Here is a 26,740-nt window from a genome sequence, read left to right on the forward strand (position 1 = left end):
ACAATCATTGCGACTGCTTTCTGCAGTGCATGGATAGCTGCAGGTTCAAGGTGTCTCTGAGGAGGAACAGCACAGCACTGTTCACAGCACAAGGCAATTCCAGCTCCAGCCTCTCCCATAGCCAGTTTGTAAACAGACTTCCCAGGGTCCTGGTGTGAGCAGTAATTATCCATGCAAGCTGTGTTTACACTTTATTAAAAATAGACAGCCAGTAGCTAAAGGTTCCAATCAACAGAATATCAAACTCCCAGATTCCAGTATTAAAGGCTTAGTTTAACAGTCACCCTTGGTGTGTGAAATGGCACATTGGTTAGACACGCTGCAGGAGGGGATCAGAGTACAGGGGGCAGTTGGGATTAAAAACAGACTAAAAACAGTTGGAATAGTCTGAAGTCAGAGGAGGACCAAGAGCCTTAACCATTCTGTAAGAGTTAAGCCATCACACAGCCAGAGTGGAGAGCAGGGACTGCAGCTGTCATCAGAACTGCTCCAGAGCTTGCCCTCTGTTCAGCAACAGATGTGAGCTGAGCCAGGCCAGCAGGGCAGCCCACGGCCAGGCTCGGGCATGGGAGATGGGTGAGCAGGTTAGAATCACCACGTTGCCTTAGGGCCACACACCCAGCACTTTTAGGAACAGCTCATGTGCAGGTTGTGAACCTCCTGCTGCAGTCACAAAGCAAGAGCAGGAGAACAGGGAGTGCTGACCTGCACTGTCCTGTCAGCACAGCTCCCTGAGCACAGAGGATTAGCCTTTGCCTCTCATGCTCAGTGACCAACTGCACTGCCCTAGCTGCCCAGCACAAAGCAAACCAAGAAATGTGTGGACATTTTTCTGAGCAGCTTCCTCTTCCCCTCTGAAACTGGCCCACTGTCTTACATCCCCAGTGCAAGCACTTGATCAGAACTTCCCCAGGTGGGATTTCACTCTTTAAGAGCTGCAGATGAGCACAAGGGGGATGCTCAGGAGTCAATCCTTCCATAGGAAGAAAACACTGTGGGAAGAAAGAAAGATGAGTCAACACCAATGCCTAGCAGCATTTAGGTCTTTCAAGCAAAAGGAGGTTTGGATGGTTTAAGATCAGAGTCTCACTGGGTCCCTAAATTTTGTCTCTCCTAGTTATTATAAAGCAGTTATGTGTCACAATAAAGAAGAAGGATCAGATGCATCTTGAATGAAGGAGATATTTCATAGACTCATAGAATCAACCAGGTTGGAAGAGACCTCCAAGCTCATCCAGTCCAACCTAGCACCCAGCCCTGTCCAGTCAACCAGACCATGGCACCAAGTGCCTCATCCAGTCTGTTTTTGAACGCCCCTGGGGACAGCGACTCCACCACCTCCCTGGGCAGCCCAGTCCAGTGCCAATCACTCTCTTTGTAAAGAACTTCCTCTGGCTTTCTGGACAGCAGCAGTTCTTGCACAGGCTGCAAACAACTTTGACTCATGTCAGCTTTCTCCAGGGATAAACCACAAGTGTTCCAGCCAAGCTTCTGAACTTGGTCAGGTCAGTAAATTCTGAGGCTGCAGCAGTGCTTGGTGTCACTGAGCAGATGCATGTTGTTGTGACTATCCCTAACAATCCTCCTGGCTCAACAAGCTCTCTGCTCACTTGTGACTGTGGTCACACAACAGGCTGCAAGCTTCACAGCCAAGTGAACCTTTCCAAGTACTTACTTCTTTCTCTCAGCCCCTGTCCAAAGCTGCGGTAGACGTGAATCAGTGCCCAAAACAAAACAGACTTGATCGCGACTGAAATGCCAGAGCCGATAATGAAAGCAGCTTCCAGAGTGTAGGAACTCCCTTTGCCCCACTCTCTTATCACCTGCAGGACAGATGGAGACACACAACCATCAGCACCCAGTGCCACAAAACCTTGTTGAAGCCATAAAATGCTATCACTGGATTTCTGTGTGAAGTCACTAGGGAGAGAGTAACTGCGGGGGAAAACCAGGCTGCTTTCAACCTGTCTCACTTCCCTGTTATGTACTATGATTAGGCTCCAGATCTCCCAGGCACAGAAGGGTATTGCCTTGCATGTCCATGCCCTTATTTCCTGGTCTCTCTTTGTGTAGCTGGCCTCAAGTTCTGTTACTCTTGTTCAGAAGCCACCACCTGCACTTCTCTCCCTAACCACAACACCAGTACAGCCACCAAAGAGCCACCAGAGACAGTGTGTGGTCCTCCTGTGCTCTGCCAGCTCAGACAGGCCTATGGATAATGGGAAGGGCCTGGTTTGACTCCATACTTTAACAAATAGAACCCCAAGGACTTGGCTGATTGCAGCCACTGGACTTTTATCAGTGTTTGGAGACTGTGAGGTATGAGAGACACTGGCAGCTATCAGCATCCCAGCCCTCCCATGCTGAACAGTCTGCATTGCCCTTGCCCTTCTTCCTTGCCTCCTTCCACACACAGGTTGTGGGAGGTGCTGGGGTGCCCCAGTCAGAAGTGCTTCAGTGCCAAAAAAATGCCTAATGCTGGAATGCGTTGGGCTTGCTCTCTCTCTTGTTTTGACTAGATCAGGACTGACACCTGGGGGTGCTGCCTAAGGAATTGGAGGCCCTGCAGATGCTCTGGCAGCACTTGAGACGTTCTTGAGGAGCTGTGTATCTTGTGCTGGAAGATTTCATTGCATCTTTCCCTAATCACTCTGGACACGCTGCCAGTTGCAGAGATTCCCAAGGCCTCCTCCTCTAATCAGTTCAAGAGCAATATAACATGGCTCCTATCTTGAAAAGTTGATCCTGAAGAGGCTGGGCATGCCTGCTGCTCTCACTGGCTCTAACAGGAGCTGCTCAGGAATGAGGCATCATCTCTTGGGCCCAAGGATCCAGTCATGAAGAGGAAGCCTCCAGCCTTGCTCCCCATGATTGAGTGAGTACCGTTTGAGGAGTTACCGTGTAGAGCAGGTAGATGAGATAAGCCACTTCAGGGATGTTCTGACTCAGGAAAATCCACACCAGAGGTTTCAGCTCTTTTAAAATCTGTAAAACAAGATCAATGCAGCTTTAAAACTCCTTGCTGTAGTTAGCTGACTTTTCAATAGCATTTCAAGTGCTACTCCAGCCCAGTTCTCAGTCGTGACTGCTCTCCACCTGCCTTCTCTACCTGTGTTTCCTTTACTGGGAAATGTGGTCTCTGTTTTCCACTGAGCTGGGCCAGAGGTGATGTAGGTGAAATCTCAGCTGGTTGTTTCACGGGCACTGTGTGTGACCTGAGTCCTCTGTGTGATTGTTCTAGAGCTTACAGTCCAGCTCCCAGCTGGTTTCAGTGCAGGAGTTGACTCTTCTGAGCTGTACCTAAGCTGCTGTACTTTTTTTCTGGGTACACTCAGATTTTTCTCACCAACAAATTCATGTTTTCATGGCTAACTGCAAGCACTCTGTGACTTTTTTTCCCCAGCTTTGTTTCTGCTACAGATAAAGTCACTGAGAACTCAAATGTGGGAGAAGCAAGAGGATTTAAGTGTTAGAAAAAATTGCTTTCACAATTAGCCTTGGGACTTGAGAAAGAAGGAATAATGGACTGCTGTCCAGCAGGTAGCAGATTTCAGCAGTCCTGAACTGGAAGGGCAGGTCTGAGGAAACCAAAGGAAAAGAGCTGAGTCACTGACAACGAAAGCAGTGCCTGCGTCAATGCTGTGATAGGCTTTGATGCATCTAATCAACCACAGATGCTCCCCCCACAAATGCTACTGATCCTTCTGTGATGGGTCAATATAGGAACCTCTGCAGAAGCATTAAGGAAACTGTCCCTCCTTAAGGAGTTTGTCTGTTCTCTGCCACCTCTACTACCGTCTCTGTTTTCTGCACAGTACTCTTAGGAAAGATCAAAAGGGAAAGGAAAGCAAAGACTGAGAAAGAAGAGCAATGGGTAAGAGCATTAATAATTAACAGGAGACAAGAGAGAGAGCAGATAATGGAGATAGGATAAAGGAATCTGCTGAAGTAAAAGGGAGAGCCTGGATATAAATAGAGGCAAGATAAGGAATAATCCCTTGGGAAAGGGCAAAGGGATCAAGCCTGAAGTAAGGGAGCATGGTGTTAAGCTTTCAGGTACTGTGCTTACCAGCAGGACTGTGCATGAGGCATTGGAAAGCTTTCCCTTCTTTTATGCCTCTACTTTCTGGTGGATTGTCTATGTCTCCATACCTTTCTTACACAACAGGGAGTGCTGCCAGTCCTACCTCACCTTGTCAGAGAGGCAGAAATATCACAGAGACTGTGCTCCTCCAGGTTTCATTAAAGTGATCAGGGACTGAGTGTAAAACAATGTCTCTCAAAAAGGAACAATGGCTGTGTGATGTTGCTTCATCCCAGGTGCTCCACTGAGAGACAGAGTCACAAAAACCCCTGACCTCGTTGTTGTGGTTGTTGCTGCTTTTGTTTCCTGCTGGGATCCATTCTGACTCCCTTGCACTTAGCAGTAGTGGGTAGATTGGGATGGCTGTGACTTCCCAGCCTGGGATAACTGCTCAGGCTGAGATCCTGCTTTGACTCTAAATGAGGATGATGGCACAGAAGCTGAATATCCTTGCTAGTGTTGCTATAACTTACTGCAATGATGCCTATGGTCACCTTCAGGCAGGCCCACACAACCCCTGTTGCTGAGATGATGTTGTGTAGAAGGGTGATCTCATGCAGGCTTATCAGCAGAATGCACAAGCAGAGCTAAAAGAGAAGAGGGAGAGATTTGGTAGCATCTTTATACGAGACCATACAGCTCACCAACAAGTATTTGACACAAACTCCCAGCAACAGAAAGTTGGGCACAGGTCTAAAGGTTGAAATTCTCCCTCAGAACCTGAGAGACAGCATGAAATGGGACACAAGGACTGGTGTCCTGCCCTGTGTACCACATTAACAACAACAAAGAACAGGGAAAGCAGTAAGAGGTGCTGCAGATAAACCAGAAGGCAATACAGGGTCGTACAGTAGTGAAGTAAGGATGAAGGTAGCTACAGAGTTGCAAGCTTGTTCTAGCCACTTCTTGAGTTCGCCTCATTATCTCTAACTTCAGGTTGCTATCTCACCCTGACTGCCCTGTTGGGTCAGGATCCCCTCTCCCATACCAATATCATTTCCTCCAACACAGGAGGTAGCTGCAAAGCAGAAGACTGTGAACTGAGATGCTGTGCACTAAAAACCTTTCTTATCTTAAGGGGCCATGCTGTCTTGGAGCTTCTGGATGCAGCTGTTCTGATGGACAAACCTCCCAAAGGTAAGTTTCAGTTCTTCTTTTGGGCAGGAGCATGATAGAGTATAGGTTGATTCATTATTTTAGCCAAGCTTTCCCTAAAGCAAACACCTAGGGAGATGACCATTACTAAGCTAATCCTATCTACAAAGTGAGGTGCAGGCAGGATTGCTCTAGGAAGGGAATGGTTCAGCTCAGCTGGTCCAAGATGCTCTCCACAGGGGGGAAAAAAGAGAAGCCGAGAGGAGAGAGGTCTGTACCTGTGCCTGAAGATCAAAGGTCAGCATGGAAAAGCAGAGGTTCAGCATGAAGTACTGTGACTGCAGGCTCTCTAGAGCACCACCCACTCGGAAGGCCATCATGCTTTGACTCTGAATGAGGATGATGGCACAGATCACATCAAAGGAGCCAACCAGGAGGATCAGAATGAAGCGGGCCTGATGGGAAAGAGCAGTAAGGATGTGACCAGGCATGGCAAAACAGAGACAGTCTTTAACCTTACCTCTTCTTGCTGGAAATAAAAGCATCAAGGGGCAAAGAGGACCAGGCTGCCTGTTATAGCACTGTAACATAAACATGAGCACTTCAGGAGTTTTGCCATCTGCACTACCTGTGATCTCAGGCTGCCTGGTCTGGTTTATGTTACCCTCAATGTAGTAGTTTTACAGCTGTTAAGAGAAAGGTAACCTCTGCACTCCCTGTAGTACCATGGTGACTTTCAGCCAGGTTTTGGTTGAGGCTTTATCACACAGCCTGTGGAAACAGCTTTCTTTGACAGATTGGCTCTAAGCTTCCTGCATGGCACAAAGCACCTGGTGAGAATCTTCCCAGTTGTCCTGAGTGGGGACAGTGGCTCATTCTGAATGATTGCATTTCAGAAGACACTGAGCCTGTCTGGGTTGTTTTCACATTCCTGGCATTCCCACTCAATCTCTGCTGCTTGAGAGATGGCAGAAGTGGCAAAGCAGCCTTCATCATTGCACTGATGTGATTAGATTGGTACTAGCATTGCTCAGGAAGCAGGAGTTACAGTAATCCAACTGACTTTTACAGCAGTAGAAAAAGACTAAATCCTTAATAGTACATCTTCTACAGCAGGCTTCACTTTGAGGTTCAGTTTCCTGTATAAACTGGTGCCTGGGATGAAAACCTTCAAATCATTTGCATCTCTTTGATGCCTGTTCCTTACTGGGCCCAGCAGCCCAGTTTGCTGTAGATAAGGAGGTTTAACTAAAGGGACAGTAACATGGAAATTCAACAGACAGCTCCTGCCTTGCTGCTTCTTCCCAGCCTTGCTGCCATCTCTCCTATGAAAGACTAATTTCTGGATGACTTCCCAGCCAGGCAGATCCTTCTCATGTTGGTGATAAACACACAAAGGGAAGGACTTCTCAGAAGCTGGGGAGGAGGAAGTGTAACTACAAATCTTGGTGATGGCCAGAATACAGCCCTGGGTTATGTTTATTGTCACCAGCAGCGAGCAAGATCACCTGCAAGGGCAGTGCCAGCCCTAGCACCACTTTTTTATTTCCTTACTGCAGGAGGCTGCATTTATGGAGCAGTGGGACTAAGGGTTACCTCCTTGCACACAGACATGAGATTCCCCTTCTGCTTATTTAGGTGACTTCAGGCCAGTTATTTTTGCAGCTGGGAATCTGAAGCAGCGTAGGTGAAGTGGAGGATATCTTCTGCAGCAATCCTCTGCAAATTCTTTGATAGTTATGTTACTGCCATAAAGAAGCTCACAGAACCAGACACACAGAATGCCTCAGGTTGGAAGGGACCTCAGAGATCATTCACTCCAACCTCCCCACCACAGGCAGGGATGACTCTCAGCTGCTCAAGGCCTGGCCTTGAACACCCTCAGGGAAGAGGCATCCACAGCCTTCCTGGGCAGCCTATTCCAGAGTCTCACCACTTCACAGAATCATAGAATCAACCAGGTTGGAAGAGACCTCCAAGCTCATCCAATCCAACCTAGCACCCAGCCCTATCCAGTCAACCAGACCATGGCACTAAGTGCCTCATCCAGTCTTTTCTTGAACACCTCCAGGTATGTTCCTCAGCTCCAGCCTAACCCTGCTCTCCCTTAGCTTCAAACCATTCCTCCTCATCTTGTCTCTAGACACCCTTGTGCAAAGTCCCTCTGCAGCCTTTCTGTAGGATCCCTTCAGGCTCTGGAAGGCAGATCTAAGGTCTTCTCTTCTCGAGGCTGAACAACCCCAGCTCCCTCAGCCTGTCCTCACAGCAGGAGATTGACAGTTGTGGAATAATCCAGCCTGGTTTTGCTCTGTTACTAGCATCCCCATCACAGACCTCCTGCCTTTCTCAGATTTTCAAATCCAAGATGTGGAAAAACCCCAAATTAATGAAAAGCAGGAGACTAACCAGGAGTTTGGGCTTTTGCTCAGCAGAGAGAACACTGAAGTTGACGATGGAACGAAACATCACCAGCAAGATGGAAAGAACAAAGACGATGAGCTCCTGGCGATTCTCCTGCAGGATTCCTCTGCTCACATAGTACACACAGAACACTGGGAAAGAGAGGGAAAGCTGTTACCAGCTGAACACAGCTTGCACTTGGTGCAACTTTGCAGCATGCTTGATCCAGGTGACAAAACGGAGTACCCAGACCATGTAATTAGGCTACTCTGTCACTAACATCATGTCTTTACTCTTACCTGAATCATAGAATCAAGCAGGTTGGAAGAGACCTCCAAGCTTATCCAGCCCAACCTAGCACCCAGCCCTGGCCAATCAACCGGACCATGGCACTAAGTGCCTCATCCAGTCTTTGCTTGAACACCTCCAGGCACAGCGACTCCACCACCTCCCTGGGCAGCCCATTCCAATGGCAATCACTCTGTGTCAGACACTAGAATGAGGCCAGAGCACTATTCCCTGTGTTTAGCATACAGGAAAGGGAACAATCTGCAGGCTTTTGAAGTTACTTGTGAAATAACACTTTGGAAATGGCAATGTATTATCTAGCCAAATTAATTGGCAGCTGTGCTGTGCCATTCTATTAATACTACAGAGCGTGCTGGTGTGTGTTTGAATGAAGCAACACCACCTCTAGTAGAGAACTGAGATGACACAACCCCCTAGTGAGAGTAAATCAAGCGAGGAACGAGCAAGTCACTACTCACACACATACTTCTGCACTGCTGTCTGCCTGGTTCTGACAGCTGCAAGTGGATTGTGTGTGGAACTGAACTCGGGCAGAGTGGATTCCTAACAGTTCTCTTTTTGTGGTGGAAATCTGGCAGCACCCCAGTTTTTAATGAACCCATCAAAACCCACCAGAGTCAGCTCTCACTGTTGGAACTCTGCACTGCTTTGATAAAGCCTGAAGGAGGAAAAGGCTCTCCATAAAGAGAGGCATCAGTGCTTTGTTCTTATATAGGATGCTCCTGCAAACACTGGTTAAATTTTATCACAGACAGAGTACCAACAGATTTCTTTTCCCAGAGGGCTACTTCCTGGATGCCACACATCAAATAATCTAATTCTCCCAGGTTGTGCCACAGGGACAAAGTGCTGTAGAAGCTTTCAAAGTAACATAATAACTTCAGTCTCTCTAAACAAACCTTCCAGCAAATGCACTTCCTTCTTCACCTTTATCAACAGCAACTGAGAAGGCTGTAAAGGATGGGCAGGTTACAAAGTGATTTCTTTTTGCCTCCTTATGACCTCAGGAAGACCTGAAAGATTTAAGTCACTATTTCCTTGTTTTGCAAATTCAGCTGCTAGATCAGAAGAAGTCTGTACAACTAATTTGAAAAACAAACTTTGGTTTTGGTTTGTTTTTTTTCCCTCAGCATTAAGATATTTCACAGAGGTAGCAAATAATCATTTCTGAAAGAAAGGACATCTCTTTGCTTTTGGGAAGTGAATGGTTTTCCACAGATTAAATCCCAAACCCAAACTAAGTAGCCAGTTGTTACAGCCAGGGCATCTCTCTTTCTTTAAAGGTTCTGTCAGGCTTTGTTTCCCATGCAGAAGATGTGGGTTTGGTGTCTTTATAGAGGTTACTTTACCCATCTCAAACCCTCAAGGTAAGCCATAGTTTTAACTTGTTCCTTGAGCGATGTTATCTGGAATGACTAAAATGGTAAAACCACTTCTGTTGACATTACAGCTTGGCAATCTGAAGCAGAGTGTTAAAAACACACTGTGCTTCCTGATTAAAACCTGTTTTAACCTAGTTAATCCCATTTTCAGCCTATTTAAACACCGTTTTCCCTGATTTGTCAGAGGTGTGCACCTCTTCCTCTGCGTGCAGAATACTGACTGCCATCAACAGAAGGCAGGAGGGGCAGAAACAGATTAGCAAGCACACTTTTCACTTCCCCATGTGATTCATTTGGTTTATTATGAAGGTTCTTCATTTTTCTCTGAAGCACAAAACAGCAGTGGCTGACAAAAGCAGTGTGACAGATTGGAGGCATCAGTGCTCTGTCCTAACACTGCAATTTTTCGGTGGCGTGCTGAGTCCTGTGTGAAAAGCTGCTAATCAAACCAGAGGTTGGGAATAAAAGTCTTGTTTGCATGTGTCTAATTATAGAATCTGGAACAAATCTATTGTCTTTGTTCCCTCTGGGTGAAAGCAAAGCAATGAGTGCTTATGAGCCTGTCCTTCTCATCCATAAGGTGTTACACCCACCAAGAAGCCATTCTTTTCTATGCTCTTTTGGCCAGCAAGCCAACAGCCAAGAGCTGCTAAAGCCACTGAAGAGGACTTCCAAAAATATTTAGAGTTGCATTTATGTTCATGTTAAGCTCCATTTCTATTTAATGCAACCAGACCCTGGAAGAGGAACATGTTTCTATTGAAACTCTAATGGGACCTATCTGTGGAAGTTTGGATTTTGCTTCCAGAGGACAAAAATTATTAGACAAGAGCTTCAAAAGAGCTGAGGTTCTGATTCTCTTTTATTAACATACTTCAGTGATGCAACATCCTAGCAGGAGCTACAGACAGAGGGATGACTTAACATCTTGTTTCAGATCAAATGCTGTATGTTTGGATTCTTGCAAGGTAAGGTGCCTTGAAAGCAGCCACAACTCAGCACGGCTCAGTGTCAGGAGATGCATGTCCTATGGCAAGCCTTGAAGTGTGGACACCTCTAAAGTCCCCAGCACTTCATCATACGGACATGAAATGGGAAGCTGAACATTGACTGTGCAAGTGACAACTTCCTGTAAGCAAGCTCATTGCTGTCACCAGCCTAGAGAAAAACACTTGTAGCCAAACTTCCCCACCCCTGAGTATTTTGTCAGACGCTACTACAGTTTTGTCAGACACTACTACAGTTTGGGTGACACAATATCGATTACTGATCCTTTCACTACTGGAAAAAGCAACCAAATCATCCAGCTCCTTAGTGCTGAAATATTCTCTGTGTAACATGAGGCCAAATGGAGTGAACTAAGAAACTTCAGTTGTTGCTTAACTGCTACCTTGGGAAGAAAACCCTCTTGTTTTAGAAAACAAACTGTGTTTCTTACCAACTCCAACTAACTGAATAAGAGAAATGGTGAAATCCTCCTCAGTCTGTCGAACAAGTGTCTCTATGGTCAGCCCTATAACACTTAGCAGGGACAAAATAGTGACACAGAAGTAGATCTTCACAGGAAAGGATAGCTCTGAACAAGGTTTTATCTGTAAAGGAAAGAAAGGTTTTAAGCACTGAATGCAGTACAAACTAATTGCTGTTCCTGGAAATGCATTCAAGTCAGCTCAGTGGCAGGGTTTTCCATGGGAAAAGGAAGGGAAGCTCCCTGCAGCTGAATTAAAACTGCTAAACTGCTGAGGAAGGGAGAAGTCTAACCTGATTTTGTAATTAATCTCATCTTTGCTGTGTCTGGTGTATACCTAAAGACTGCCTTCTACTTTCCTCAGTGCCACGGTGTCATAATTTCACCTCCTGAAATGAAGATTGCCAATGCCCACAGCAATGTCCAGCAAGTAACTTATTCCCAGCACCCCAGATCTTGGCTTTCAGATTTAGAACACTTTGAAGGAATGTCCTAGTGAGCAAGATGCAGAGGATCTGAGTGATCTAGGCAATCTGAATTGCGGAGGCAGATAAACTGCACCACGCTAGCAAAAATCCTTTCACTGATTTATAGAATCATAGAATGGTTTAGGCTGGAAGGGACCTCAAAGCTGATCCAGTCCCAACTCTCTGCCATAGGCAGGGACACCTCCCACTAGAACAGGTTGCTCAAGGCCTCATCTAAGCTGGCCTTGAACACCTGCAGGGAGGTTGTGGAGCACAGAAGCGCCCAATGTGATCAAAGATCACATTGGGCGCTTCTGTGCTCCACAACCTCCCTGGGCAACCTGTGCCAGTGTCTCACCACCCTCAACCTGTGCCAGTGTCTCACCACCTTCACTTTAAAGTACCCTTTCCTAACATCCAGTTTAAATCTCCCCTCTGCCAGTTCAAACCCATTCCTCCTCATCCTCTCATTACAAGACCTTGTCCATAGTCCCTCCCCAGCCCTCCTGTAGGCCCCCTTCAGATACTGCAAGGCCACTCTAAGGTCCCATTATGTAAGAGAAAAACTAAACCAGCAGGAACCGGGACTGGGAGAACTCTCCGTGGAGCTGGGGAGTCACCTGCAGGTAGGGCTGAGCTATGGCACTGCTGTTTGTAACGCACGTTGCTGTGTTTGTGTTTCATGCAGAGGTTTTAATTCATGCCGAGAAGGTTTCTCGTCGTTTCGGTCCCCGCTGGAGCTTTAGGTGAGTTACTTTATTCATTGGCTGGTTGGAAACATTTCCATTTAAGCCAAACCAACTAAAGCAAGGGAGCAGCCGCCCGGGCAGTGCTGTCTGAACGGAGGTACCGACAGCCCCGGCTCGTTGTATGACACAAAGGGACACCCCGGGCACAAACTCGCCCCGAGATGGTCTCGGGGAGTGGCAGCGGGAGAGCACGGCCCTGACCGGGGCAAGCAGAGAGCCCGTCCCGGAGCCAGCCAGCTCTTGGCGGGGCTGCGAGGCGCGGCGGCGGGTGTCGGTGTACTCACGGGGCCGCAGGGCGTGGGGATGAGCTGCCGGTGCCGGGGGGTAAGGTTCGGCAGAGGGGGCGCCGCGGCGGCACTGGATGGGGAGAGAAAGGAAGGGGGAACGAACCGTTAAGGCACAGCCCCGGCGGGGCGGAGGCGGGCCCCGTGCTGCCGGCAGTGACGATTCCAGCCCTCCCGCACCAACCGGAGAAGGGGGGGCGGCCCAAGTCCCGCCCACGCCCCCGGCCAACCGAGGCGACGGAGCACCGGGAGCGGCCCCGGCGCAGCGCTCGGTCCCGCCCTCCCTCTCCTTTCGTCCCGTCTCTGCCTCCCCGCTGGCGCCCAGCGCTGCCGGTTCCCGCTGCTACCTGTCATCTGCGCCCTCCATGGCCGCTCCGGCGCCGTCCCCCTCCGCTAACGGTACCTACATGGCTGCGGCGGGCTCCGGGCGGTGCCCTCCCTTCCGGGGCAGGCGGCCGCGTCACTTCCCCGTGCCGGGCGGGAAGAGCACCGCCGGGCGGTGGCGGCAGGGCGTGCCGCCCGCTCCTTGCTTCCCCTTGAGCGCCGGGGCTCCTTCTCGCCCTGCCCGGCACCGCTCTCCTCGGCCGCAGAGGCCGTGTCAGGCGATGTGAGAGGCGGGCGGCTTGCGGGACCCCGCTGGGCTCAGTAGGGACACCAACCTTGAATGAACCCCCCGGGGTTTAACCGGCTGTTACCCGGTGCTGTGCCTCTTGTATCCCCCATTTCCTTTGTTTTATTTTTAAGCCTTTCCTTCCCCTAAAATGACCTCCCGCTGCCCGCCCGCGGCGGCAGAGGAACAGGCGGCGGCTGTGACAAAGGGGCGCCGGCCCAAGCCCGCCTCCAGCCGCGGAGGCTGGGCGCTGTGACCGCCCGTAGCGGCTGCCCGAGCAGTGCTGCCTCTGGGGCACGGAGAGAGAGCTCCTTGCGCATCCCGCCCCAGCAGCCACCCTGGGCGGCGGCCGCTGAGCTGCGGCGGCAGCTCCCGCACGGCCCACGGGGGCGGTGCGCGGCCTGGTCCCGCCTCCCCTGGCCGAAGCGGCGGCGGCGGCGCGGCGGGGCCGGTGCGCGGGGGCGGGCCCGGCCGGCTGCTTCGCTCCGTTCCGGGGAGGGGGCGGCAGCAGCCCGGGAAGCCGAAGCTCGATTCGATCGGGATCCACGGGAGCACCTCGGCCTTGGTGGAGGGCAGCGGCGTGCTCGGGACCGCCCAGGTGCTGGCGGTGATGCTGTGAGCGGTGCTCGGGAGGGAGCGTGAGCGGCCGGGCTGTGCTGGTGCTGATAGAGAGGAAGATCCAGAGCTCGCTGTCTGAAAGCTCGCTTAGAGGCGCTGGCTCAGCTGCGGCATGCAGGAGGAGGGAGATGTCTGAGTTCCCTCCCGTGCCTTGCTGCAGCTCTGGTACCGTCTGGAAGGTCCTTGAGCAGGAAAGTCGGGTCCAGAGGCCGGGGTACAGCACTGCCCCCGCGAAGGGCTCAGAGGCGCGGCGGGGAAAGGCAGCTCCGAGCAGACTCCGGTGTTTGGGATGCTCGATGCTGCGGGGCATGCGAAAACACGTGCTGGGGTTGCCTGCCTGGTGCCTGGTTCTGAATGAGGGAAGGGTTTAGAGCCGGGGGGCTGGAAGTGCAGCTCCAGTGCAAGGAAGTACCAAGCTGTTACAGTCTCGTAGCATCATCTTCGTGTGGGAGATGTTCATGGTTTTGCGATTGCATTTGCTTGCCTGTGTTTATAAACGTCTTGGATCCTGTCATTATCGTGTAGCGGAACAGTGCTAATATTTACGGCTTGCTGGGATGCCGAATTCTGTTGGTTTCCTTGGACGCAATGTTTGGGTGACCTTTGTGGTGTAACAGACAAAGAGATAACACCAAGCCTCTGGGTTGGGTTTTTTCCCCCACTCAGTTTAGCCTTTGTTTGTCTAACGCAATACTTTATAGCTCTTATTTTTGGTATGAGGTGCAAAACTGACTGGAGAATGTTCTCGGTGCTCTTGTCAAAAGAAATTCTCTGCTTATATTTAGGTACTAACAAGTAGGCAGAAAAACTGTAGTGATGGCTCTTTGTCGTGACAGTTAGGTGGTGGTCCAGAGCCCACAGCATTTCTGGTCTCAGGCAAATGAATGCAGTAAGGACTTGTGGGTGTCATAGATGTAGTGGGGATTGTCAGAACCTGCTTAGCTCTTGAAGAAGTAATTAGAGCTTCTGACCGGGAGGTCTCAGTTGTGAGGTGAGCTGCATCGCAGAAGAATTTGATATTAAGGTTGTTGGGAGTACCTGATCTGCCTGCCAGTTGATTTATTTCAGTCACGACAGATACTTAATCTGCTCTGTGGAAGAACCACGAAGGACTGTCTGTGTTAGCAGGGTGGCAACAGAGAAGTAAACCCCACAGAATCTGTAGTGGTGAGAGAAAATGTTTTTCTCTGCACCTTTTTAAAGTTTGGAATGAATATATTCCCGATTAATTGTCGAGCTTCTCCAGTAGAAAGGGGAAAGGAATTTGGATGCAGGTAAGCTTCAAAACGTCATATCCATAAGACTAAGAAACTGAGGAGTTGTCGAATTGCATCAGCTGCTTTTTGTAAGTCTGAATTTGTCTGAGGCTCTCAAACTTCTAGCCTGTATTTTTTTTCCCACCTTAAATGCAAAATGTTTATTGCAAAAGCGGTTAAACGTTGGAGAAGATAAAAGCAAGAGTGTAAAATGCACTGCAGGCTGTTTGCTTTCTGAGCTGGATGATTGAGAGTGTGTAATCCAAGACCAACAGGCTATCAACCACTGCCACGTTTTCATCTGTTGGTAAACATCAGCTGCGGGTCGGTCTTGAGGGAGAAAGACTCAATTAGTTCCAGATGGAGAACTCTTTTCAGCCCGTGTATGACTTTGTAGTTGATAGAAGACGGCAGGTCAGTAATTCAGGGGAGTAATTTCCTTCTTCTTTGCAGTTCTGCTCCTGCCCTGTGTGTGATCGGCAATATCAGAGACGATACCACAGTGCTGCTGCGGGAGAGGAGTTCTGTTGTGCTTGATCGCTTTGGGTTTTAATTGAGTGGCATAAACAGAAAAGCCATTAACAGAGTTGTGCTAACTTAACCGTTCTGCATGCAGAGAATGGGTGGGGGTTCCTAAGACTGAAAAAGGAGGAGGTGGAGTCAAGAATCCATTTTCTTGGACAAATTCTCCTAAAGAATGCGTCTCTGCTCGTGGAGTCTCTCCTTGAATTTGGGCAACACAGCAGCAGGGTTTAACAGGAGGGTGCCAGAGGCTGTTCTGCTGTGGAGTGCTGCTGGCAGGGCTTCCTGTGAGAATGGGAAGGGTCAAGGGAGTCAGGCTGGAAATCTCTGCGTGGCTGTAACAACAGAAATAGAGAATATGAGGTGTGGAAAAAAGTCAGTGTAAAGAAGCTGCTGCTTGGGATATTGAAACTGACACAATACATTTGACTGCTGACGATTTACTTTGAGATGCCACACTGGACGTTAAAAAAGCATGAAGGAAATGATCTTTTCACTTGCCTCCAGAATCAGGGCAGGTGCAGCAACTCTTTGTTGTTATTGCTTGCCATGGAGTGTTTCTTTAGCTGCCATTCTTGGATGCACTGCAGTATTATGATCTAATTGCAGACAGCTTTTCCAAGCTGCCCAGTCATTAACTCCCCCCCTGCCCCCAGAATGACTTTTTCACTTGTGTGAAGTCCTTCACCATCTTGCCTATCTTGAGGCTAATTAATACTACATGACTTGAGAAGAACAGAGGTCACTGTGATTTTTGTTGTCCTTTGTACTCTTCGACTATAGCTTGCCATGTTCATGCCATCTGTAAAAGGAGGCAGCTCAACTTGCAAACAATTTAATGCCTTTTTCTATCTGAGCTTTTTTAAAGGCTCCAAGAGTTCCTGCAAGTACCAACAGGGAATTGCAAGCTGTATCATGGCAAAACCAGCAGTGTTGCCTTATTTACAAGTAATTAGAGAACAAGTCTGTTTGGAAAGCTCCTGGAGTGACTTTGTTGACTTAGATCTCATCTTCAGGAGGATAACTGTGTTATGGAAGGTGTCTGGAAGTTGCAGTCCTTGGTTACTAACTGTTAACTTGGATTCGAGATCATAACAGATTAATTAGTACTAAGGTACAGGCTCCTGCCAAGACTTCTGGATTATGAAGGTTTTTCTCTTGAGGGGTTGTAAGAAAGTCTTAGACTGAGATCAAAAGAAAGTAGATTCTTGAAGAGGAGCTGATAATAACTGAAGAGGCTTCATTCACATTCTTTAGAGGAGAAAGAACATAAAAGCTCATGAGGTCTTTTCTGTCTCTGTCCTATTTTAGAATAAAACCACCTCCCTTAGACAAGTTTTGAGTACTTAATCTTGATCTCATGATACCAGGAGGGCAAAATCCAGGCTGAAAGACAAAGCACAGAGCTTAGGTGAAAGGTGGTGCCTGCTGCAGTGGGGGCTTCGGTGTCACCACACTCTGCTTCAACCTTTCCCCCTTCTTTCTCTTTTTCAGTCTTAGGCAGGAAGGCTGCACTGGACCACATGAAGAAGCACGTGAAGTTTATTTTTCTGCAAGATGTTATTTGGAGGACCAAGTGCCCTTTTTCAGGCCACAGGAGATGAAAGACTAATCACATGATACCTTTGTTCTGCTGGAGTGCTGTTCCGCGCTAAGCCAATGTCGGTTTGTATTAAGGACAAATATTAATTGCTTCGTGTCAGCATGTCGACTGTGACGAGTGCCCAGCCACCAGAGGAACCTAATCCTCCCCTCCTGGAAGAAAAACCCAAGGGAAAATTGCTGTTTAATTTGAGTTCACTCTTTGCTAACAGGAGTGAGCAATTTGTCATTGCCAGGAGTGACAGCGTGCCGGAGGAGAACGTCCTGAAAATAACCATCACGGAGACGACAGTCATCGAGTCAGACCTGGGCATCTGGAACTCTCATGCTCTCATCTACCTCACTCTGTGGTTTTTCTTCAGCTTTTGCACTCTTTTTCTTAACAAATACATTCTCTCTCTACTGGAAGGAGAGCCCAGTATGCTAGGTAACCCTCCCTTCTTTTACTCTTCAATTCCAGTAAGATATTTCACAATACCAGATCCTCCTCTAAATAGCTGAGGAACAGATTGGTTCAAAGTGAAAATGACCCAGTTAGGAGATGTGGGTGTAGATCTTGAGGCTGGGAACTCCTGAGTTGGCTGACACTGCCCTTTCTTCCACTCACTGAAAGATGGTATGAAATGGGGCTTATAGAGGATCTGTAGCATGGTGTCTGTGAGAAGTAAGAACTGGGAGGAGAAATACAGTGTTTGGAGCTGTAGCATGGTGTCTGAGAACTAAGAGGAGAAATACAGTGTTTAGAGCTGTAGGATGGTGTCTGTGAGAAGTAAGAACTGGGAGGAGAAATACAGTGTTTAGAGCTGTAGCATGGTGTCTGTGAGAAGTAAGAACTGGGAGGAGAAATACAGTGTTTGGAGCTGTAGCATGGTGTCTGTGAGAACTAAGAACTGGGAGGAGAAATACAGTGTTTGGAGCTGTAGCATGGTGTCTGTGAGAACTAAGAACTGGGAGGAGAAATACAGTGTTTGGAGCTGTAGCATGGTGTCTGTGAGAAGTAAGAACTGGGGGGAGAAATACAGTGTTTTGGGGTTTCTGTTGAAGAGAAATGTAGGGGGTTAATAGGATAAATTCTGGAGCCAGTTAATAGTCTCCAGGGTGGGTAAGATTTCATGGGTAGAGGTGCAGAAGTTGCCTTTGTGTGATCTCTTTTATCCAGTGGGCTGCTTGTTTCTTTTTTATTTTCAAGGGGAAAACAAAGGGCTCTTAATCTGTGAACCAGACTCTAAGGTGTTTGGCAGCTTTGTTTTGTTCTGCCTGGCTGCCAGATGTAGAAGTCCCAAAACCTAGACAATAGCTGCCACCCTTCTTAGCCACTCAAAAGTGCCACAATTAAGTTTGTCTTGAGTTGCTTGATTTGTTATGTTCCCATCACCTAATTGTAGGGTGTTTTTTTTTCCCTCTCACCTTTCTTTAGGTGCTGTTCAGATGCTTTCAACCACCTTCATTGGCTGTATAAAAATGTTTGTTCCATGCTGCTTGTACCAACACAAAACACGCATCTCTTACCCACCCAATTTCATCATGATAATGCTGTTTGTTGGATTAATGAGGTAAATGGTTCAGTACCTTCTAGAGATCTCTCTGGTTGCTTTGGTGCACTCTTCTGAGCAGAAGTTGTATTTTCATGGTGCTCTTACTTATCATTCTTTGATTGGCAAGCGTTTGGAATAGTCAGCTTTCCCCTCCTAAAAAGTCACAGGGTAATTTAATGTGTAGTTCCTGTTGCTAAATGCTATGTTCCTGTTTGCAGATATGAATTGTTTTGCTTAGTTTGGCTTCCCACCACATTTAGCTTCCTTCAGAACTCGCTTCTCTTTCCATTTACTTTCCTGGTCTCTCTCAAGGCTAATGTTTGTTTAATACCCTAATATTTATCACAAAGTTGTTCTGTTCCTTTACCTTTTGCAGCAGTTTGCCTCAAGAGTGATGCAGATTATTAACATTTCTCTTGTAAACAGTAAACATTGCTGTGTGCTGTGGTGTTTGGTCTTGAGAGAGTTAAGAATCGATGACTTGTTTATTCTTCTACACTGTAACAGCATTCAAATGAGCTCAGAGTAGCTTTATTGTTAGAGCTGTGCCACTGTTGTTTAATTTCATGGTTTAAAATACAGTAAATCTGTAGCATGCCTAATGAAAGGTGGGTGACAGCAAATTAAAACATTCCTGTGGTCTATTACTACTTAAACCAGAATTTCACTAACTTGTTCAGCTAAGCCTATTGGATACTTCAGCTTAAAAGACTCTGAAGCCTGCTTGGAGTGCAGTAAAAATGTTTTCTGGAAGTCCACTGTGCATCCATAGCAACTGCAGTTGCTCAGGGATGCTCTCACTTATGCTAAATAACAATGTTTAAGCACATTGCACTTGGCAGGTGCTGTGGAGTGAAGCTGTGCAGCTGATCACTTGCTGCAGTTCAGCCAAGCCACCATGATCTGGTAACTCGATTGGCAGCCTCTGTGTTCTTAGTCACTGCACCTCACATTTAGAAACCCAGAGGAATTAGAATGTGACTCTCTTTTTAATGTTAGTGGTCTAAAAGTAGCTCTTGAAGCATTATTTTCTACTTAATCCCATGTGTTCCTTTATTGCAGGTTTGCAACAGTGGTCTTGGGTCTTGTCAGCTTGAAAAATGTGGCAGTTTCATTTGCAGAAACTGTGAAAAGCTCTGCTCCTATTTTTACTGTTATCATGTCTAGGATGATACTAGGAGAATACACTGGTAAGGACTCCACTCTGGAAATGGGATTTTGTTTCTGGATTTCATGATGCTGTCAGCTTAGCCATGGATGAGGAGATTCCACTGAAAAATAATCAGTGCCCCTGGAAGAATCGTTTTGTTTGAACACAAGAAGCAGAGCAGCTGTAAAGTTGAAAAGGATTTCTTGTAATGCAGCTGTGTAAGGGGTTTGTTGCTCTGAAGTAATGTGATTACATCTGGGAGGAGGACACCTCAGAGCTGCCTTCCAGTGTCTGAAGGGATTAGAAGAGGGCTGGAGAGGAACTTCGCAGGAGGGTGTCTAGAGACAGGCAAAGGGGGAATGGTTTGAAGCTGATGGAGAGCAGGGTGGGACTGGAGCTGAGGAAGAGGTTCTTCAGTATGAGGGTGGTGAGAGACTGGAGTGGGCTGCCCGGGGAGGTTGTCAATGCCTCCTCCCCTGGGGTTGTTCAAGCAGGTTGGATGAGGCCTTGAGCAGCTGAGCATAGCTGAGAGGTGTCCCAGCCCATGGCAGGGAGGTTGGGGTAGATGATCTCTGAGGTCCCTTCCAACCTGAGCCAATCTATGACTGAAGTTCAGTGTCTTCCTTCTAAAGGCAGTTTGCTGTCCAGAGCTTTAAATTCTTGAATTTCTTCTCTCTGTTTAAATCACTGTAAACACTTCCAGTGTGTTTTTAAGTCACTCCATGATTTAAAGCCCCCAAACAGCTGGCTTCCCACAATATAGCTCCTTTGTTATGTCACCTGCAGTTGCATGGTTTGCTTGAATGGGTTTTGCTTGTTACCAGCTGTAAGCCATAGGAGCAACACAGAAGCCATGGATGGGTTGCTTTGTGATTGATTGTAAAGTAGCAGAAAGCCAGAGGAAGAAGAGTAATTCAGTCAGAGACTAAACAGGAGGATCACTGCTTGTCATTTGGTGAAAAAGATAAAACACAGACAGTCATCAGTCCATTTTCTTTTTGCCAAAGAGAAAATGGTGTCCATGTTGCTTTCAAGGGCACCCTGCTCTTTGGGATCTCACAGTGGAGCCTCTCTACTTTAAAATCCACTTAAACAAGCTGCTCTTTCAACTAAAAAAAAAGTTGAGGTGGACTTTAAACTTATAAAGCCTCTATTTGATGCACATCAATGTGCACACAAATAATTAGACTGAAATGTGCCTTTTCATTTGCAGGATTGCTGGTGAATCTCTCTCTTATTCCTGTTATGGGTGGCCTGGCTCTCTGCACAGCCACTGAAATCAGCTTCAACATTCTAGGTTTCTCAGCAGCTTTATCCACTAATATCATGGACTGGTAAGGCATGGTGATAGCTGCAGATGTGCAGTTAAATGTATTTACCTGTTGGTAGAGGGAAGAAAATTGCTGCCCGTGGTTGGTTTTGTTCACTACACTTAAATGTTGGTACTTAAAATTGATTTTAACAGGAGATGTTTTCTCTCTCAAAAACAGTCAAACTCCATTAGCCCAAAGGAGTTAAAGCAAAACTCCATTCTGCAGCTGCAGAATCTTAAGGGGGCTTACAACAAAGCTGGGGAGGGACTTTTTAGGCTCTCAGGGAATGACAGGACTAGGGGGAATGGAGCAAAGCTGGAGGTGGGAAGATTCAGACTGGATGTGAGGAGGAAGTTGTTCAGCATGAGAGTGGTGAGAGGCTGGAATGGGTTGCCCAGGGAGGTGGCTGAGACTCCATGCCTGGAGGTGTTTAATGCCAGGCTGGGTGATGTTCTGGCCAGCCTGATCTAGTGCGAGGTGTCCCTGCCCCTGGCAGGAGGGTTGGAACTAGATGATGATCTTTGTGGTCCCTTCCAGCCCTGGTAAAGGAAACCACTGTCCATCTAAAATACAGATAAATTGTGTCTGGTTTTCTTTCTTTCCAGTTTGCAAAATGTCTTCTCCAAGAAACTGCTCAGTGGAGATAAGTACAGATTCTCGTAAGTATAGTTCAGGTTTGATTATCAGTGGAGTTTGAGCTGCAGAAGGAAACCCTATATTTGTGATTAGACTAGAGAAAGAAATTCTTGACAGTCAGGGTGGTGAGACACTGGAACAGACTGCCCAGGGAGGTTGTGAATGCTCCCTCCTTGGAGGTGTTCAAGGCTAGGTTGGATGAGGCACTGAGCAACCTGTGCTGGTGGGAGGTGTCTCTGCCCGTGGCAGGGGGTTGGAACTGAATGATCTTTAATGTCCCTTCCAACCCATTCTATGATTCAGCGAATCTATGAATTATGTTGCACCAAGATGATGATTTTTTTGTTTGTTTGTTTTGTTTCTCAGACTGTTCACAGACAGCTTTAACCTACCTCATTTCACCGGGAAAAGACAACTTCCTTATGCTTAGATCCTGCTGTAGTAGGTTGGAGCCTCAGAAGAGGCTAAAACTGAGCATTCCCCATATGAGTCATCTTTTCACAGAAATAAGTCCTTGTTCTGCAAGCATAAAACACCCCTTGGCATTACCAGGCATGCAGAGACGAGCTTCAGAACTTGTTTAGGCTTTTGACTGTAAAATGTGAGCCAGGAGTAAAACCTTGTGGTAGAACAGAACTAGAGCTACATAGATGTGACTTGCCACCAGGTCTTAAAACCGTGAGCATTTTAACTTCTCTTCATCTTGACCAGCACAAAAAGCAAAATTCCTTCTCTATGCAAGAATTGGTTGCCCCGAGAACTTGGTAGAGGTTTTTATTGCTGTTGGTATCTGTAAATACAATCTGGATGCAGCTTTCTCCAGCTCAAAGAGAAAGCTTTTGATTGTTTTAATCGTTGTTTCTTTTCCTTTGCAGAGCCCCAGAGCTTCAGTTCTACACAAGTGCTGCTGCAGTGGTTATGCTTATTCCAGCTTGGATATTTTTCATGGTAATTGGAACTCACTAACAGATTTATTTGTTCTTTTTTTTGACTTGTGAGCAGAATGTGCAGCTAAAGTTAATCCTCTCCCTCTCTCTGTTACCCTCTCTCCCTCTCTCTGTTACCCTCTCTCCCTCTCTCTGTTACCCTCTCTCCCTCTCTCTGTTACCCTCTCTCCCTCTCTCTGTTACCCTCTCTCCCTCTCTCTGTTACCCTCTCTCTGTTACCCTCTCTCCCTCTCTCTGTTACCCTCTCTCCCTCTCTCTGTTACCCTCTCTCCCTCTCTCTGTTACCCTCTCTCCCTCTCTCTGTTACCCTCTCTCCCTCTCTCTCTCTCATTGTCTTTATGAGTAAAGATAAGGATTAAGAGTAAAGATAATCTTTATCTTTACTCCATTTTTTTAATCCCTCCTGAAATAGATTCAGTCTCACATTTATGAGCAACTGGGATGGATAAACAGGAAGAAGTTTTCACAGCAATAACTAAATACAAGCATGAGGTGCTAAGTGACCCCTGAATTCCTCAGTTTATCTGAAGAATTTTGAGGTTATCTAAGTGCATTTAAAGTTTAACTTAATGACTTGAAAACAAAATCTTAAATCTTTCACTTCTTGCTATGCACCCTGAGAACATCAACTCTCTGAAAGCAGACCTGATCTTTAAGTACTTATCATCTGTGTCCTCCATACTCTGGCATTTCATTTCCATGCATCAGTGCTCACAAAAAAGAAAATCAGAGGCAGGCTGAAAACAGTGCAGAGTTCAGTCAGGAGAGAGATGTTTTCTAATACCCTTTGGAGGGGAAGTCTGTAGGATCTAAATGTTTTGTATGCTTTAGGTTTTGTTTTGCTGAGGTTTAAATGTCAAACTCTATCTGTTTATAATGATTGAGTGGAAAATCTCTTGCAGAATTGCTTATAAACAAAACAGTTCAAGCCCTTTTTCACTGTCATTTAGGATGTGCCTGTGATTGGGAAAAGTGGGAGAAGCTTCAGCTACAACCAAGATGTTGTCATACTTCTGGTAATAGATGGAGTCTTGTTCCACCTACAAAGTGTTACAGCCTATGCCTTGATGGGAAAGATTTCTCCTGTGACTTTCAGGTAAAGCTGGATTCCATGTCAAGAGCATCCCTCTCCCTCTCTCTTCCTCTCCCTCAAGGTCTCTACATCAGAGCATGGTAGTGTGGGGGATAAGAGAAAGCTTTCTTTGGCCTGAGTTTCTCTATTCCTTTCCAGTGTTGCTAGTACTGTGAAGCATGCCCTGTCCATCTGGCTAAGTATTATTGTGTTTGGTAACAAAATCACAAGCCTCTCAGCCATTGGCACTGTCCTGGTGACTATTGGAGTCCTACTCTATAACAAGGCAAAGCAGCATCAGCAAGAGACTATCCACAGCCTGGCAGCTGCAGCCCCACAGCCTGCACAAAGCACAACAGAAGATACTGAGCCACTAATTTCCAAGGATTTGGAACCTTATGATTAATTTGGCCATTTACTTTTCTGACCTGATGGAACTCAAAGGGACTCTTCCTGAAAGTGTTGATGCCAGTTTGGTTCCTTTGGAGTTCATGGCAGATCAAGCCTGGGACTTGAAGCATAAAGGAGAACAATGGGAAGAGCCCAGCAAGCTTTGATTCAGAAACTGATACACCAACAGAGGGACCTGGTGTTGTGTGATGTGGTAGATGTGGGGTTTGTGGTCTTTCCCTGACTGCAAAGAACACACAAGACTGTTTTAGAGACAGAACTTGGATGTCTTCTGGAAAAATGATTCCTTTCTCCCTTCCCATCAAAATAATGTGAAACAAATGGACCCTCCACTGTGTCCTGCTTGCTTGCAGTGGGAGGATAACTGAAATCTGGACTTGTTTGTGCATCATCCATCATTTGTGTGTGTTGCAGAGCTGGAAGAGGGAGCCTCCTCCCAACAAATGACTTGTTCTGGTTAATATCCGATTGAAGCAAACTACAGAAATGAGGCTGTGCCCTGAAAGCAGTCCCTGAGCAGCTACTGCTGACTGTAAAACTGGGAACAAAAAGGGATTGTCTGCTCAAATGTAAGGTGGAAACACTGCACCCTGTTGCAATGCAGGTACACACATAGACATGCACTCTATAAACGGAATGAGTTTAGTGTTTGCAGTTGCTTAGAGGTTAAAAGCACTGGAAAAAAAATCCCTTGGTGATAAAGGAAGCAGAATCTCTCTACTTCAAAAGCATTATTTTAATTTATTGTATTTTAGTCTGCTTTTCTGTTAGGAGGAAATCAACTCTTTTGCTATTATTTCCAAGAGGACAACAAAAATCCTGCTTTGTGGAAACTCAGGGTTATAATTCTGACCTGTGTGCAAAGGATTTCTGGTTTATGTCAAGAATCTTGGAGGTAACTGTGACAAAGCTGACAGAGAGGTCACTAAAAGGAGGAGTATTCACCATAAACTGAGGTTTCTTTCTGCTGCTCTTAAAGACTCTAAAAGTCTTAAGACTTTGCTCTCAAAAGTGTTCTTTTTTTGAAGGAAGTTTTGTGCTGTGGTAGATCAAAGCTTAAAAGTTAACCTAAAAGAAATTCTGAAGGATCAGGAATTAGTTTTGGCAAAAAGGAGCTTGTGGCTACAAAAAAAACCCCTCACCCCAACCAAACCTCAAACCCATTCCAATGGATGTTTTAAAATGGACCAATCTTGAATAGGATTCAATACCATCCTCTGACAGGTGGTAGCAGGGCATTAGAAACGTGGCTAAAAGTGGTCTTTATGGTAAAAATAGTGTTTAGTAGGATGTTACCAGTGGAGTTTGCAGAAGCTGAGCTCATGTTTCATTCCCACTTGTGAGGCATCCCTTTACATTTAGTGAACTGTTCCTGCAGAGAGCAAAACTCTGAGAGGGTCCCTGAAGCAGCCTGGTTTCTGTTTAAAGAGTCTGTGCTTGCTTTGCCTCACTCCAGGTTACATTCCTGTGTGTGGCTCCTCTGAAGGGTTTGTGTGGGAAGGGGAAATGTGAGGTTTTTTTCACCACTGTGTATGTGATGTCTGTCTGGTTTGTTCCTTTGGCTTCCTGGCACTTTGGCAAAAGCTGTGGACTGTGACGTGGAGCTCTGTGGTTCTGTTTGCAGTTATGCTTTCAAAAAGCTCACTGCATTTAGCAGCAGGTTTGCATCTTATTCCTGCTCCTCCTAGAAGGCAGAAATGGTAGTGGCTTTCTGGTTGCCCAGCTCTGTTCCTGTGTAAACCCACTCAGTATCAGCTGATGAAGCTAATTTTTTAACAGCTGCCAGGCTTTTTGCCTTTCCCAGTGCTGGGAAATGCTTTGTGAACCAAACAGCTGGGGGGATTTAGTGATTTCTGACAGGTGTGATTCGTGGCAGGTTTAACCCCACCTGTCTTATGGCAGCAGGATAATCCTCTTGTACTGGGGAGGTGTTTGCAGTGTTGACCTTTTGTACTTTCCTGTGCCCTCTTCTTGCCCTTTGTTTTTAATAGATTAAACAAACCAACCTCTTCACTGTTCACTTGTAAGACCTTTTTTTCCTCCAGCCATACTACCACTCCTCCTTCTGCTGTTGTTCCTGGACCATTTTGTTCCCTGCCAAGAATTCACTGCAGTATTATACCCCAGCTCTCTGCCTGCTCCTCACGTCATCATTTTGCCTAATTTCTCATGGAAACTCCTCTTCTTTCCAACACTTTGTGCTTTCTTTTCACTGGCATTTCTCAGCACCACGCCCTGATACTCGTGCACTGATCAGGACAAGCTCTGTGAGCAGGAGCTATGTGGATTATTTGTTTTGTCAAGTATGTTCTCATAGAACAGCTTCTTAATTCCTGAGGAAACACCAACCCTTCTGAAGAGCAGACTGCACAGCTCAGATGTTCTGTGCAGCACTTGGCATATTTCAAAGCTCTAATGACTGGTAATAAAGCAGCCAGGAGGAAAGGGACCTGGGGGTACTGGTAGATAGTAGGCTGAAGATGAGGCAACAGTGCCCAGGTGGGCAGCAGAGCCAATGGCATCCTGGGCTGGCTCAGGAGCAGTGTGGGCAGCAGGACAAGGGAGGTTCTTGTGCCCCTGTGCTCAGCACTGCTCAGGCCACCCCTGGAGGGCTGTGTCCAGTTGTGGGCTTCTCCATTGCAGAGAGATGTTGAGGTGCTGGAAGGTGTTTGGAGCAGGGCAGCAAGGCTGGGGAGGGGCCTGGAGCACAGCTCTGTGAGGAGAGGCTGAGGGAGCTGGGGGTGTGCAGCCTGCAGCAGAGGAGGCTCAGGGCAGAGCTCATTGCTGTCTGCAGCTGCCTGCAGGGAGGCTGTAGCCAGGTGGGGTTGGG

General features: G+C 47.0%; 2 protein-coding genes across 5 annotated transcripts; one reads left to right on the forward strand and one right to left on the reverse strand.

The window, feature by feature from the left end:
• Positions 1-178: 178 nt before the first annotated feature.
• On the reverse strand, positions 179-13,176 carry LOC135190578 (uncharacterized). Its single transcript, XM_064172054.1, has 9 exons — positions 12,586-13,176; positions 12,239-12,311; positions 10,709-10,862; positions 7,586-7,731; positions 5,458-5,634; positions 4,558-4,671; positions 2,899-2,985; positions 1,676-1,823; positions 179-992 (listed from the first exon to the last, which is right to left on the reverse strand). Exons 1-9 carry the CDS (start codon positions 12,603-12,605, stop codon positions 961-963), a joined length of 951 nt encoding a protein of 316 aa, XP_064028124.1. The 5' UTR covers positions 12,606-13,176; the 3' UTR covers positions 179-960.
• A 114-nt stretch (positions 13,177-13,290) lies between these two features.
• SLC35E2B (solute carrier family 35 member E2B) lies at positions 13,291-25,923 on the forward strand. Of its 4 annotated transcripts, none has more exons than XM_064172050.1 (9): positions 13,291-15,136; positions 16,739-17,273; positions 18,264-18,399; positions 19,444-19,571; positions 20,745-20,865; positions 21,450-21,503; positions 22,356-22,428; positions 23,378-23,523; positions 23,659-25,923. In XM_064172050.1, the coding sequence occupies exons 2-9, from the start codon at positions 16,949-16,951 to the stop codon at positions 23,903-23,905; spliced, it is 1,230 nt and encodes a 409-aa protein (XP_064028120.1). In that variant the 5' UTR covers positions 13,291-15,136; positions 16,739-16,948; the 3' UTR covers positions 23,906-25,923. The 4 variants fall into 4 exon arrangements, with proteins under 4 accessions (XP_064028120.1, XP_064028121.1, XP_064028119.1 ...); XM_064172051.1 differs by having other exon boundaries at positions 13,291-14,633; XM_064172049.1 differs by having other exon boundaries at positions 13,291-13,446.
• Positions 25,924-26,740: the final 817 nt, after the last annotated feature.

The sequence above is a fragment of the Pogoniulus pusillus genome, chromosome 36, assembly GCF_015220805.1.
Source record: "Pogoniulus pusillus isolate bPogPus1 chromosome 36, bPogPus1.pri, whole genome shotgun sequence".
NCBI lineage: Eukaryota > Metazoa > Chordata > Aves > Piciformes > Lybiidae > Pogoniulus > Pogoniulus pusillus.

Coding starts and splice junctions, on each gene's coding strand:
- SLC35E2B (XM_064172050.1), top strand. CDS start 16,949: ATGTCGACTGTGACGAGTGCCCAGCCACCAGAGGAACCTAATCCTCCC. Junction 17,274..18,263: donor AGGAGAGCCCAGTATGCTAG/GTAACCCTCCCT, acceptor ACCTTTCTTTAG/GTGCTGTTCAGATGCTTTCA. Junction 19,572..20,744: donor GATACTAGGAGAATACACTG/GTAAGGACTCCA, acceptor TTTCATTTGCAG/GATTGCTGGTGAATCTCTCT.
- LOC135190578 (XM_064172054.1), bottom strand. CDS start 12,605: ATGGAGGGCGCAGATGACAG. Junction 7,732..10,708: donor TATTCAGTTAGTTGGAGTTG/GTAAGAAACACA, acceptor TCTCTTTCCCAG/TGTTCTGTGTGTACTATGTG. Junction 2,986..4,557: donor TGACCATAGGCATCATTGCA/GTAAGTTATAGC, acceptor CTTGTTTTACAG/ATTTTAAAAGAGCTGAAACC.